The sequence below is a fragment of the Bombina bombina genome, chromosome 1 (assembly GCF_027579735.1).
Source record: "Bombina bombina isolate aBomBom1 chromosome 1, aBomBom1.pri, whole genome shotgun sequence".
NCBI lineage: Eukaryota > Metazoa > Chordata > Amphibia > Anura > Bombinatoridae > Bombina > Bombina bombina.
Window position 1 is genome coordinate 93,186,566 of NC_069499.1, and position 16,019 is coordinate 93,202,584.

The window sequence follows — 16,019 nt, forward strand, 5'->3', positions numbered from 1 at the left end:
GATAATCAACATTCAAAATACTTTTCAAGGAGTGTGTTCTAGTATTGCAAAACAATGCATTATTTGTCCATAAAAAAAACAGGTTTGAAATAATTTTAAAACATGTATTTTGTATAAAGGTCTGCGGCTGAGCAGTGAATCATTTCTGATTTTTTTTTAACCCTTTGACTGCTAAGAAGGATTTAAATTTTTTCTGTTTTTCACTATTTAAAAACAAAAAAATTTACTTTTTTTTTCCTTCTCCCAGATACCCAATACTATTGGAAAGGTTAGGCGATTACCTTTCCAACAGTGGGTCTTGGGGGTCTGTAACTACTTAGATGCCTGAGATACAGGCTTATAAGCAGCATGCCCCCTTTCCCTATACTTTGTATTGTTAATTTTAAATAAAGTTGTGCAGTGACATCATCACGTCACCGCTCTGAGCCATCGTTAGCACTCAAGGGTACATGGAACCCCAAATTTTTCTTTCCTGATTCAGATAGAACATACTATTTTAAACAACTATCCAATCTACTTCTATTATCAAATTTTCTTTGTTCTCTTGGTAATCTTTGTTGAACAGCAGGAAGATAAGCTCAGGAGTGTGCAGAAGTCTGCAGCGCTATATGGGAACAGTTTTGCAAGAACACTAAAAGGCAGACACTTTTTAGTGCTCCAGACATGCGCACGCTACCTATCTAGGTGCTTCATCAACAAATAATAGCATGACAAATAGAAGTATTTAATATCCATTTACAAAGGAATCTATAATCTGTATCTGTGATAGGGTAAGAATACTCTAAGGAACCTTGACAATGGTATATGTTTGAGAGATCATATGATTCTTAGGGGTAGATTTATCAATTGTTGTAGCGAATTCGCTGTAGCAAATCATGTCCGCCCGACAACGCTAAATGCCGACAGCATACGCTGTCAGCATTTAACATTGCACAAGCAAATCTTGTGAACTGCTTGTGCAATGCCGCCCCCCTGCTTCTTAAGTTTCAGGTGGACCTGAAACTTCAGGCGTAGAACGCAGCATCCCTTGCTTGTTAAATCTACCCCTAATGCCTTTATATATTAGATATTCTCAGAAAATTCAGTGAGCATAAACATATGTAATTAATATCCAGATTCCCTTTATACATTCTGGTTTTAACAGTATCACATAATATAAGGATACACACACAAAAATCACTTACGCTTCTTCTCAAAAGCTTTTTCATTTGTTCGTGCTTCACTTTGTTGCTTTTCCTTTTCTATTTGTTCCTAAAAATAGAATAATATTTATTAAAACAGGAAGTCTGGTGCATATAGATTTACACAGGTTTGTCTACCTTTATATGTTAAAGGGACATAAAGAAAAAAGAGAAGACCGTCCGCTGCGATATAAATAAAAACAGTCCTTTATTTACAAAAGTTAAAACACGTTAACCATGGAAGCTTGGCAGCAACATGCACACAATGATAAGCGGTGTGGCACTGTTGGCTTACGCGTTTCGGCTGTGAGCCGTAATCATAGCCTGCAGTGTCTAGTGTCACACCAGATTAAATAATTACAATACATTCCCTAATGGATAAAACGTAATTAGTAAAAAAAAGGAAAACCAACACCAACTTCCTGTGCTGCAACTTAACACTTAATGTTCCTTGAACCCTATCACATACAAGATGAATCATTAATCATTCCTAATCTGAGATCAAATATTGAGACAATATGTGAACATAGAATATCTACATACTATAAACCGCTGTAGTATTAACACTGAAGATATTAAACGATGTGAAGAAACATTATAAAAAGGAGTTAAAGAGAGCTTCCCTAATTAGATGATTCTATGGGGAGCCAGAGGAGAAATATAGGAACTGTACTAGAAAATAAATTAAAAATAAATTGCATAATGTAATAGCATGAACAGTTATAGTGATTAGTACGGGAACATATTAAGAACTAAGGAGAGGACCCACAGTATGTGGAAGTGGATCAACCAATTATAACTGCCCAAATCCTAAGATATATAGATAAATGTACATGTTTGTGTATTATTCCCATATGTTCATGATATCATATTTGGAGTTGAGGCCTTTAGGGATCCTAGTTCCCAATGTGAAAATCCAATATGCCTCTCTCCTCTCCATAATATGATATGCCCTTCCTTGGCTTGGCAATCTTCTCAATAGCACACCAGGAAAAGGTGGCAAGATTGCCACCATGAAACACCCCAAAGTGTTGTACAATGGGGGTAGATGACCTAGTAGTTGTGAAGGAAGAGAAATGTTCTCTGATCCTTGTGTTGATGTCCCTGGAGGTGAGCCCAACGTACTGGACTCTGCACTGGACACATTCTATGAGCTAAATGACATATTTGGCTGTACAATTAAGACATGATTTTATATTATATTCCTTTCCTGTCACATAACTCGAGAATGTTGCCGTGATTTTGACAGTCACATGGTTTGCATTTAGAGTGACCACATCTGTACATACCCAGATGCCTTAGCCACAAACTCGTATTCGTTACTTTAGTGGGTAGCAGAGTAGGAGATAGAATGGAACCTAATGTGGGACCCTTTTTATAGGAACATCTCAGGCCCTTATTGACAGTCTCTACCAAATTGTCATCTGCTTTCAAAATCTGGAAATATTTACGAATTATAGAGCATATTTGAGGGAATTGGTTACTGTGACTAGTTACAAAGGTTACCCCTTCAAATTGTTTCCTTTCATTAGTTTGTGGGGGATTAGATTCCAATAAACTCTCCCTCGATCTGGCAGACACTGATTTTTTAGCTTTTAATATAGCTTGATGTGGGTATTTTCTTTGTTTCAGTCTTAACTCCAGATCAATGGCAAGTTTATTGAAATCATTAGAGTCTGAACACTTTGTTTTAATCGAATAAACTCACCCTTTGCTATCGCCTGAGGGACATGTCTGGGGTGGCAGCTAGTGCCATATAGCACAGAATTACCCGAAATTGGTTTCCTATATATACTTGTTTTGATATTACCATCTGTTTGGCCCTCTAAGGTCAAATCTAAGTAGTTAATAGATTTCATACCAAGTTCATATGTAAACCGAAGGCCCATATCATTCATATTAAGGTAATGGCAGAATTCAGCAACCTGAGTATCTGGTCCAGTCCAAATAAACAGCAGGTCGTCTATGTATCTTTTATACAAAGATATATGACTGTGGAAGGGGTTACTATCCCCAAAGATGTGGAAGAACTCCCAATATCCAAGAAATAAATTTGCATATGAAGGGGCGAACCTCGCCCCCATAGCTGTTCCACATCTCTGGAGATAGTAAACCTCCTCAAATAGAAAAAAATTGTGTGTTAAGAGAAAACCAACAACCTTAACAAGATATACCTGAAATTCTTCTGTGTAATTTGTGAAGTATTCTAGAAAAAAGCAAATGGCCTCAAGACCCTTGTTATGGGGGATACATGAGTATAACAAAACCGCATCAACAGTTAACCATTTAGAATCCTCTGTCCAATTAACTCCCTGTGTCATCTGTAACACATGTTTCTTGTCTTCTTGTCACGTAGATATGAGGGCAAAGATGTAACTAGGGGCTGAAGAATGCAGTCGGAAAGATTACAAAGTAAAGAGTCCACCCCATTTACTATAGGGCGACCTTTAACATTAACTAGGGACTTATGTACCTTAGGGAAGTGGTGGAACAGGGGCATCTTCGGATTATCAGGTAGCAAATATTGCGAAGTGGCTACATCCAGAAATCCCTGTTCCACCCCCTCATCAAATATATCTTTAAGCTCTAAGGTAAATAGTTTGGTGGGGTCCCCTTTTAAAATAGAATACTCATCAGTATTACTCAACTGTCTCAGGGCTTCTGTAACATAGCAGTCGCGATCCATGACTACTGTCATACCCCCTTTGTTCGCCTTACGTATAGTAATCATATTGTTATCCTTTAGTTCTTTAATAGCTTTTTTCTCATTAAGACTCAGGTTATGTTTATGGGAAAAAAAAATTTCTTTGAGTGATACCAAATCCCTCGCAACTCTGCTATAAAAAGTTTCAATGGTGTTACCATGATTGTGAATTGGATAGAAAGTGGATTTCTTTTTTAGAATTGGGCCTCTGCTGCGGTCTCCCACATCCCCACTGCCTGATTCGATTTGAAGCTGTTGTAAAGTGACTATGCCACAAGTATTAATGAAAGAAGATTCTTGATTGGAATGGGTTGGGGCCTTATTAATGTACTCAGAAGCTGCGGTATTAGAATTTTTTTTTTTTAAGGGTTAAATTTCTCACAAATCTATTCAAATCCATTAGGGTTTGAAACACATCAAATTGATTAGAGGGGGAAAAATTGAGACCTAAACTTAACACTTTGATTTGATCTTCAGTAAGAGACACAGATGAAAGATTTATGACATTATTTTGTGACTCATTCATTTGTACTTGGATTGTCGTTTCACTGTTCTCAACTGGTATCTGGGCTGACCTTGTGATTTGTTGGAATTCTGAGGATTCATAGTGTCCCCCCCCCCCCCACTCCCTGGTTGTCCTGTTCTTGGGGAAAAACCTGTTCCAATAGACCTTGATTTCCTAGGCTATTACTGTGTGCTGGTAATCTATTAACCTGATAAACAGTGGTGTCTTTAGGTCTTACTACTTGATGTTGAGGATTAGTGCGATTGGAGGACAAGTTCCCATGACGGAGATGGGCGGTACACAGTGACGTCAGGATGACACAGTGGATCCATGAGGACGCCACGCCGGTGAAGTTACGTTAGCACTTGGAGTGGTAATTTATGCCCGTGCTTGTGAAATAATTATAAATCCGGTAAGATTGGCTTAAGGGCTAGTGGATTTCGCAAACGTATAGTTAATATTGGCTCAGAGTGCATAGAGACTCACATCCTTGACATAAGAGTTTCACTATATGAACTGCCATCCACTGCTGTTATACCGCAACATTTGTATGCAACTGACACCTTTATTATGCAGTAATTCCATAGGCAATATTTCAGCATTAAAGGGACATAAAACCCAATTTTTTTCTTTCATGATTTAGATAGAACATCAAATTTTAAACAACTTTCTAATTTACTTCTGTTATCATATTTTATTTGTTTTCTTGTTATCCTTATTTGAAAAGCAGAAATGTAAGCTCAAGTCTGTGCATGTGTCTGCAGCACTATATATTTTGCAACAATGTTATACATTAGCTGGAGCACTAGATGGCAGCACTATTTCCTGTCATGTAGGGCTTCAGGCATGTGCACGCTACCTACCAAGGTATCTCTTCAACAAAGAATAACATGAGAATGAAATAAATTTGATAATAGAAGTAAATTGGAAACTTTTTAAAAATTGTATTCTCTATCTGAATCATGAAATAAATTTTTTGGGTTTAATGTCCCTTTAAATAACCTTTCCTTATATATGATTATATCTATAAAATATATTAATGAAAGGCCTGTCGGACATGATCCAACATTGCGGATCATGTCCGACAGACCGCGCTGAATGCGGAGAGCAATACGCTCTCCGCATTCAGCATTGCACCAGCAGCTCTTGTGAACTGCTGGTGCAACGCTGCCCCCTGCAGATTTGCGGCCAATTGGCCCCTAGCAGGGGGGTGTCAATCAAAATTGACACCCCCCTGTGGAATTGCGGGTGGAATTGGGGCGATGTCTGTCCGCCTCCTCAAAGCAGAAGGACAGGTTATGGAGCAGCGGTCTATATGGATCTTGATAGATAGGCCCCTTACTCTCTTTAGTATTTAGTGCATGTAATTACATAATAAGATTAAAGTCCCCAATGTAAGGATATCTGCAGTAACTTGCAAGAACCAACGGTAATAGCATATTCGTAAATACTTTCTCAATGAATCCCTCCCCTCCAGCAGAATTTAAATGAACTACAATGAGGTTTTGATAGATCTTATTAAGGAAATTAGACCTTTTTTTTAAAACTATATATGAGTACATCTATGAAATGAAATGTTAGTGTAACAATTTTGGCATATAAGGAATACCACCTCAGGCTTATACCACACGTTACTCATTCATTCTAAAATCTCCCTCTCTAAAGTCTTGTTTCAGTTACTATACACATCTATTTTGCTTGCTGATACTCTCATCTTTCTTCTTCTCGTTTCCCCTGCATTCCATTCTTCCTCCCTCTACCCTTCATCTTTCCACTAAAAAATGACTCCCACCTTGCACAGAAACCTGCAGGCAGACATCAGAGGGTTAATTCTTTGCAGAGCTTTAGCATATAAGATGCAAGGAAAACGGAAAACACTTAATGCTGCACAGAATCATTCCCCCCCCCACACACACACACATTATGAAACTTACCATTTCAAGCATAAGATGTTCCTCTCTTTCCTTTTCTTCATCTAACAAATCCTTTTCATAATAGCGTTTCTGGAACTGATTAAATAGGGTTAAAATGTTATGTATGATTTTGTTTTGTAAAGAATTAGCCAATGACAGAATCAGCCAACCTTCTACTCCAATAACCCAATGCTAAATGATGATTATGATAAGCATTCATCATACAATTGCTTTTGGAACTGTAGGACCCCTGCACTGATTTATCTAAGAGTACACGGCAGTCATGCAGACTGTGTCAAGCTTGACATGATAAATTGTAACACTGTTCACCCAATAATTAAAATACAAATAGAACAGTAATCTTGCTTAAAGGTCCACTGTAAGTAAATATTTTCTATGCCTGTTACTAACTAACTACCCAAAATACGCTTTTTATCAATAGCATTTCATTAACATATCTCTACCGTATATCAGAAATCTTGTCTGCAAATTTAATTGTTTTCCAAACCCACTCCGTGGGTATCCTTTGCTCTGTACCAATCCGTTTACAATACCTAGGTTTCAAAATGGCGCTTTAAACACAAAGTTATTGGTTTAAGTATTTTGAACATGCAATGCTGAAAATAGTGGGCAGGATAACGTGACATCATCGGCGAATAAAAAATATAACTTTTAGAACGTTTTGAAACTTCATTTTGGAGAAAATATAGGTCAGTAGGTTTTAATTAATGTTTATTAACTTTAATATGTTAGTTGTTTAGCTTAAAAATGATAACAGAAAGTAATCCTTTAAATGTTGCTGGTAGAATATATAGAGTTTTCTTCCTACAAACGTAGATAGGAAAGAGAGAAAAAGTTCCATAGAATAACACTGTTTGTGTGTAGCAATGGTATACACACTAGTTTAAGCTACAACAGCGCTAAAGTATACACACTAGTTTAAGCTACAACAGCGCTAAAGTATACACACTAGTTTAAGCTACAACAGCGCTAAAGTATACACACTAGTTTAAGCTACAACAGCGCTAAAGTATACACACTAGTTTAAGCTACAACAGCGCTAAAGTATACACACTAGTTTAAGCTACAACAGCGCTAAAGTATACACACTAGTTTAAGCTACAACAGCGCTAAAGTATACACACTAGTTTAAGCTACAACAGCGCTAAAGTATACACACTAGTTTAAGCTACAACAGCGCTAAAGTATACACACTAGTTTAAGCTACAACAGCGCTAAAGTATACACACTAGTTTAAGCTACAACAGCGCTAAAGTATACACACTAGTTTAAGCTACAACAGCGCTAAAGTATACACACTAGTTTAAGCTACAACAGCGCTAAAGTATACACACTAGTTTAAGCTACAACAGCGCTAAAGTATACACACTAGTTTAAGCTACAACAGCGCTAAAGTATGCGCTCACAAAGAAAAACCCAGGTCTTAGCAGGGGGTTCCACTTTATAAAAAACAATGTAGTACAATAAAAAGGTCAAAACACAATCACTCTGAGTCTATTCACTCTTGAGAAGTCACCGAACTCCAAACACCTTTTAAGGTTAAAAAGATATAAAGTCTTAGTGCTTGGCGCTTCCCTTTGTAAGATAGGCATGTTCAATCTGCTTTGGAAAACGTCAGAGTCCGCCATCTTCTTGTAATGTGATGACGCTTCAATCCTGGATGCTCAGACATGTTTCACTATTAGGCTTTGTCAAGGATGCTTTTTTTTTTCCTTTAAGGTTCATCTACATTTCTAGGAAGAAAACATCTCTGCATATTCTACCAGCATCATTTAAACAAGAGTAGTGTTTCTATATTTATATATATTGATTATTGGTTGCACAGTGTTACATTATATCATCTTTGTGTGTCACATGGTTTGGTTTAGTATATAATATGGGGAGTCAATTATTATTTTTTCACTATTTGCCAAGCCTGATGTTGATGTAAGGTACCTATACTAGTTGGTTTGGAGGAAAAATCAAAGCAATTAGTGTGGAAATTTGAGAGACATACTAAACAATAGCATGTACAATGTGGATTGTTTGAAACATATTGAAACATGGCAATACTTGTGCATAGTTGGCAAAGTGCATCTGTTTATTTTGCCAAATTTTAAAATATATATTTTTAAATACGTAAATAAAATATTAACCTTCTATACCAAGTTACACACACTTTTATCAAAAGCCTAAAGTGACGTTTTGAAAATTTGTGGTGTTATGGCTTAAATGTGGGTCTCAAAATGTCTTATGTTCTACTGTTACGATTGTCATATTTATTGTAGTCAAGTAATTACTCTTGTTAAAGGAGAAACGTTACCACTAGGACAAAGTCATCATTGTCTTACTGTGGTATCACCAACAAGATGAATTAGACTTAGATTTGGGGTTGAGTTTAGTGGATGGAGGTTAGTGTGATGGCCACATCATTACTTTAGGAAAATACTTTCAGTGCAATTAAGGGGATATTATGGACAGGAACTTCTAATAGAAGGTATCAAAAGAGAAGTATAGTTAAACAAAAAATAAGGGAGAGGGACAGATTGAGCTAAAATGGAGTGTCACTAATGACAAGAAGTGTCACTGATGACAAGTGTCACTAATGACAAGAAGTGTCATTGATGACAAGAAGTGTCACTGATGACAAGTGTCACTAATGACAAGAAGTGTCACTGACAAGAAGTTTTACTGATGACAAGAAGTGTCACTGATGACAAGAAGTGTCACTAATGACAGGAAACATAAATGAACATAGGCAAGCAAAACAGAAGTCAATAAAATATATTTTTACTTACTGCATCCATTGCTATATCCATTCTGTCTAATTCTACCACAGACTGAAAAACAAAAAAGGGAGAAGAAATACATTTATAGCTTACAAAGAGCCACTAGATAACATGATTACTTAAATAAGTAGTTATGAAAAGTTTACAAATAAAAATGTTCACTACACAAATAAATAGTAATTCATTATTTATACAAACAAAAGCTACAAGTATTTTAAAATATGCATGATTAGTTAGCTCTGGCATCCACCTATAATACACAATCTTATGGACTATATATATATATTATTGCATATTTTTGTTAACAAACAAAATAATCACTGATCAAGGCTACAAACTGGATGTTTCCAACACACATTTGTAATGTTGAGGGATATGAACTACAACACCTATAGTTCCATAAGGTGCTACAGACAAGCGTTAGGACCACACTGTGTATCAACTTGAAATAAAATATAAAATATTGATCTTTATGAAAGCATATTAAAAAGATACCAATGAGTACCATTAAGTTGGGTAATAATAATACCTGTTATCAGTGCCGCGAGTCGATTAAGTTTGAGGTTGTGCGCTATACAAGTATCCAATTATTATTATTATTATTATTATGTATCATGCAAAGGGAGCTCTGAATAAACTTACGCGTTTCATGCTATATTCAGCCCTTACTCATAGATCAGAATATATTTGTATTAGTCTTTTTTAAAATTAATAGAAAGATATGAACTAGGTTACAATAGGCATTAGCTATAATGATAGCTAGGCTACAGGATACATATGAAACATTGATCTTTGATTATAAAGTTATTTCTGATAGATTTTGCATGAGATCTCAAAGGTCACAATAAGGTAATCTGAACTGATTATTTTTCAGAAAATTTCACACATAAACTTTGCAATGTAAATTTGTCCTTAAAGAAACATTCTACTCCAGAAATGTTACAGTTTAAAAAAATAGATAATCCCTTTATTACCCATTCCCCAATTTTGCATAACCAACACTATTATATTATTACACTTTTTTCCTCTGTCATTACCTTGCATCTAAGCCTCTTCAAATTACACCCTTATCTCAGTGCTATTTACAGACTTGCATTTTAGCTAATCAGTGCTAACTCATTCATAACTCAACAGGAGTAAGCACTACCAGTCGGCTAGATTACGAGTTTTGTGTTAGAGGCTATGCGGTGCTAACGAGCAGTTTTCTCTCACCGCTCACTTACCTGCAGCGCTGGTATTACGGGTTTTTACAAACCCGTCGTTAAAAGACAAGAAGTGAGAGTTGAACAAAATTTTGCTCATTACCGCACTCCAATACCAGCGCTGCTTAAGTCAGCAGTGAGCTGGTCGTACGTGCTCGTGCACGATTTCCCTATAGGAATCAACGGGGAGAGCCGGCTGAGAAAAAGTCTAACACCTGAAAAAAAGCAGCGTAAAGCTCCTTAACGCAGCCCCATCGATTCCTATGGGGAAATAAAATTTATGTCTACACCTAACACCCTATAATGAACCCCGAGTCTAAACACCCCTAATCTTACACTTATTAACCCCTAATATGCTGCCCCGACATCACCGACACCTGCATTATATTTATTAACCCCTAATTTGCCGATCCGGACACCGCTGCCACCTACATTATATTTATGAACCCCTAATCTGCTGCCCCCAACATCGCAGACACCTACATTATATTTATTAACCCCTAATCTGCCGCCCCCAATGTCGCCGCCACCTACCTACACTTATTAACCCCTAATCTGCCGCCCCAACGTCGCCACCACTATACTAAATGTATTAACCCCTAAACCTAAGTCTAACCCTAACCTTAACACCCCCTAACAAATATAATTTAAATAAATCTAAATAAAATTACTATCATTAACTACATTATTCCTATTTAAAACTAAATACTTACCTATAAAATAAACCATAAGCTAGCTACAATATAACTAATAGTTACATTGTAGCTATCTTAGGGTTTATTTTTATTTTACAGGCAAGTTTGAATTTATTTTAACTAGGTACAATAGTTATTAAATAGTTATTAACTATTTAATAACAACCTAGCTAAAATAAATACAAAAGTACCTGTAAAATAAAACCTAACCTAAGTTACAATAACACCTAACACTACACTATAATTAAATAAATTTACTAAATTAAATACAATTACCTAAATTAAATTAAATTTGCTAAAGTACAAAAAAACAAAACACTAAATTACAGAAAATAATAAACAAATTACAGATATTTAAACTAATTACACCTAATCTAATAGCCCTATCAAAATAAAAAAGCCCTCCCAAAATAAAAAAAAAACCCTAGCCTAAACTAAACTACCAATAGCCCTTAAAAGGGCCTTTTGCCGGGCATTGCCCCAAAGTAATCAGCTCTTTTACCTGTAAAAAAAAATACAAACAACCACCCCAACAGTAAAACCCACCACCCACACAACCAACCCCCCAAATAAAATACTATCTAAAAAAACTAAGCTCCCCATTGCCCTGAAAAGGGCATTTGGATGGGCATTGCCTTTAAAAGGGCAGTTAGCTCTTTTGCAGGCCCAAACCCAAACCTAAAAATAAAACCCACCCAATACACCCTTAAAAAAAACTTACACTAACCCCCTGAAGATCGACTTACAGTTCTGAAGACCGGACATCCATCCTCAAGGAAGCGGCAGAAGTCTTCATCCAACCTGGCTGAAGTCCTCAAAGAAGCCGGGAGATTCTTCATCCAAGCTGAGTGAAGTGGTCCTCCAGACGGGCAGAAGTCTTCATCCAGACGGCATCTTCTATCTTCATCCATCCGACTCGGAGCGGGTCCATATTCAAGACATCCTGTCAGGGTGCCAGGAGTCAGACTGAGACAAGATGTGCAAAAATAATCACACCTTTATTAATAGCAAAAAATAATATAAAGTCAAATAACAAGCCAGGAATCAAAACCAGAACTGGTAGTCAGACAAGCTGAGTCAGGAGCCAAAGCGAATAGTCAGACGAGCTGGAATCAGGAACAAGGAGAACAGCAGAGTCAGGAACAAGCCAGGGATCAGGAACCAGGAGAGACGTCAGACAGCCAGGTAATACACAGGAGCTCTCTCAAACAGGTCTGAGACAACGCAAGGGCAAAGCATACTGAACAGAGGCCCTTTAAATAATAAGTGATGACATCACAATTCTGAGACTGCATCCTGTCTAACATGGATGATGACACCAGTCTGGCCATAAAAGGAAGTGCAGGAAATGAGCAGCATCACACAGTATGCACCAGGGTCAGCAAGAGAGGTGAGTAAAATGGCTGCCAGCAGCACATGGCAAACAGATCAGGGAAAAAACCCTGACACATCCGACGCGGAGCAATCTCTTCATCTGACGACTACCTGACGAATGAAGGTTCCTTTAAGTGACGTCATCCAAGATGGCGTCCCTTAGATTCCGATTGGCCAATCGGAATTAAGGTAGAAAAAATCCTATTGGCTGATGCAATCAGCCAATAAGATTGAAGTTCAATCCTATTGGCTGATCCGATCAGCCAATAGGATTGAGCTTGCATTCTATTGGCTGATTGGAACTTGGATGACGTCACTTAAAGGAACCTTCATTCATCGGGTAGTCGTCGGATGAAGAGGATGCTCCGCGTCGGATGTCTTAAAGATGGACCCGCTCTGCGTCGGATGGATGAAGATAGAAGATGCCCGTCTGGAGGACCACTTCGCCCGACTTGGATGAAGACTTCTCCCGGCTTCGTTGATGACTTCGGCCTGGTTGGATGAAGACTTCTGCCGCTTTCTTGAGGATGGATGTACGATCTTCAGAACTGTATGTCGATCTTCAGGGGGTTAGTGTTAGGTTTTTTTTAAGGGTGTATTGGTGGGTTTTATTTTTAGGTTAGGGTTTGGGCCTGCAAAAGAGCTAACTGCCCTTTTAAGGGCAATGCCCATCCAAATGCCCTTTTCAGGGCAATGGGGAGCTTAGGTTTTTTAGATAGTATTTTATTTGGGGGGTTGGTTGTGTGGGTGGTGGGTTTTACTGTTGGGGTGGTTGTTTGTATTTTTTTTTACAGGTAAAAGAGCTGATTACTTTGGGGCAATGCCCGGCAAAAGGCCCTTTTAAGGGCTATTGGTAGTTTAGTTTAGGCTAGGGTTTTTTTTTATTTTGGGAGGGCTTTTTTATTTTGATAGGGCTATTAGATTAGGTGTAATTAGTTTAAATATCTGTAATTTGTTTATTATTTTCTGTAATTTAGTGTTTTGTTTTTTTGTACTTTAGCTAATTTAATTTAATTTAGGTAATTGTATTTAATTTAGTAAATTTATTTAATTATAGTGTAGTGTTAGGTGTTATTGTAACTTAGGTTAGGTTTTATTTTACAGGTACTTTTGTATTTATTTTAGCTAGGTAGTTATTAAATAGTTAATAACTATTTAATAACTATTGTACCTAGTTAAAATAAATACAAACTTGTCTGTAAAATAAATATAAACCCTAAGATAGCTACAATGTAACTATTAGTTATATTGTAGCTAGCTTAGGGTTTATTTTATAGGTAAGTATTTAGTTTTAAATAGGAATAATTTTGTTAATTATAGTAATTTTATTTAGATTTATTTATATTATATTTAAGTTAGGGGGTGTTAGGGTTAGACTTAGGTTTAGGGGTTAATACATTTAGTATAGTGGCAGTGACGTTGGGGGCGGCAGATTAGGGGTTAATAAGTGTAGGTAGGTGGCGGAGATGTTAGGGACGGCATATTAGGGGTTAATAATATTTAACTAATGTTTGCGAGGCGGGAGTGCGGTGGTTTAGGGGTTAATATAATTATTATAGTGGCGGCGAAGTTGGGGGCGGCAGATTAGGGGTTAATAAGTGTAGGTAGGTTGCGGCGACATTGGGGGAGGCAGATTAGGGGTTCATAAATATAATATAGGTGTCGGCGATGTTGGGGGCAGCAGATTAGGGGTTCATAAATATAATGTAGGCGGCAGTGTCCGGAGCGGCAGATTAGGGGTTAAAAATGTAATTTTAGTGTTTGCGATGTGGGAGGGCCTCGGTTTAGGGGTTAATAGGTAGTTTATAGGTGTTAGTGTACTTTTTAGCACTTTAGTTATGAGTTTTATGCTACGGCGTTGTACCATAAAACTCTTAACTACTGACTTTTAAATGCGTTAGGACTCTTGACAGGGTAGGGTGTAGCGCTCACTTTTTGGCCTCCCAGGACAGACTCATAATATCAGCGCTATGGAAGTCCCATAGAAAAAAAGACTTTACGAAGTTTACGTAAGTCGTTTTGCGGTAAGGCCAAAGAAGTGTGCGGTGTCCCTAAACCTTCAAGACTCGTAATAGCAGCGGTAGTGAAAAAGCAGCGTTAGGACCTGTTAACGCTGCTTTTTCAGCCTAACACACAACTCGTAATCTAATCTAGCCGAGTGTCTTGCTGTGAAAAGCTAATAAAATGCACTTAGATAAAGATGGACTGCAGGGGCATAATAACAGTTTTAAATGTTATAAAGTATATTAATATAACAATATTGGTTGTGCAAAGCTGGGCTATGGGTAGTAAAGGCCTTATCTATCTTTTAAAACAAAAACAATTTTGGAGTAGACTGTCCCTTTAAATTTCAGGAAATTAAAAGTAAAACTAAGACAAGGGCTTGTGCTAAGATAAAATATAGCAATACTTACTCTTTTAACAACAGCAATAACCTCTTCATCTGGCTCCTGACATAGTAATCTTCTTATACACAACTCTAACTCTTGCAGCAAATTGTTATCTGCCGGGAGTTTCAGCATAGCTTTCAGTTTTGGCAACATGCTGCAAATTTTAAGTCTGAAGAAAAAAACAAAACAATTGTGAGCTAACATTACACAGTTTGCAATTTAACTATAGTTCTCTGTTCAAGGGACATAAAAATGCAAACATACAGTGCTCAAACGTCTATTGACACATTGACAGTGGCTAGGGCTTCTGCTACAATATAGACAAACTAGGCGACTATAGGGGGGGCAGAAATTTGGTGCATGACATTTTTTTTAATTTGTACATTTATTTTTGCTGTCCAACTTGGGCTTCATATTCGGAGCCATCTGTAGTGGCATAATTGCTAGAATAGGAGGGGAATAGAAGAGAAGCCTTCATAAACTTTGGTGGAGCCAGTGACAGCAGTGGGACTCCCCTCCACCCACAGGATAAAGCAGGGGTGGGCAATTATCGGCCCTCCAGATGTTATGGACTACATCTCCCATAATGCTCTTTCAGCCATAATGTTGGCAAAGCATCATGGGAGATGTAGTTTATAACATTTGGAAGACTGATAGTTGCCCACCCCTGGGATAAAGGGTATAAATGGGGCTGATGGGCACTAGTAGGAGTACTGACAATCCTACAATGTTTTAAATACTGCAAAACATCAGAGCACTATCTTATTTTATTATTATTATTATTCTTTATTTATAAAGCGCCAACAGATTCCGCAGCGCTGCCCATGGGTACAAGGATAACAGTACACTATATAGGCTCCCATTATCATTATACAGGGCAGCTTGTTCTGCTTTTTAGTGTATGGACCCTAAACATCATTATACACTGTGGCATATATGTTATTAGTGCAGAATGTTGTATTTATGTTCATTATCATCACTATGCAGTGTACTGGTCCTCTGCAAGTTAATGTGCTTTAAAAATCTATACTTCTGGGAGAATTTATCAATATTCTGATAACTTGCAGTTCAGGCTTGCAAGGGTGAGTCTGCAACCACAAATGTAAGATGCAGTTTCTGCTCTTATCCTAGGTGTCAGAGAAATCACCTTGAATTCGCTTGTTCGGAGTGAGTGACAGGCTTTTTTCTCATGCACTTGGTCGCCCAAGAGTAGGGGGAAGTATTGAACAACAGAGTACTTTAATTGCCCTTCAAGAAGGAGTCATG

General features: G+C 37.4%; 1 protein-coding gene across 1 annotated transcript in view; it reads right to left on the reverse strand.

Annotated features, from left to right (window-relative positions):
- The window catches only part of PPP4R4 (protein phosphatase 4 regulatory subunit 4), a 649,956-nt gene that overhangs the window by 94,531 nt on the left and 539,406 nt on the right, over positions 1–16,019 (reverse strand). Inside the window, exons 16-19 of the mRNA XM_053697518.1 lie at positions 14,778–14,922; positions 9,102–9,143; positions 6,325–6,399; positions 1,185–1,251 (exon numbers count right to left, since the gene is read on the reverse strand). Coding sequence (XP_053553493.1) covers positions 1,185–1,251; positions 6,325–6,399; positions 9,102–9,143; positions 14,778–14,922 — 329 coding nt within the window. The remainder of the gene's footprint in view (positions 1–1,184; positions 1,252–6,324; positions 6,400–9,101; positions 9,144–14,777; positions 14,923–16,019) is intronic.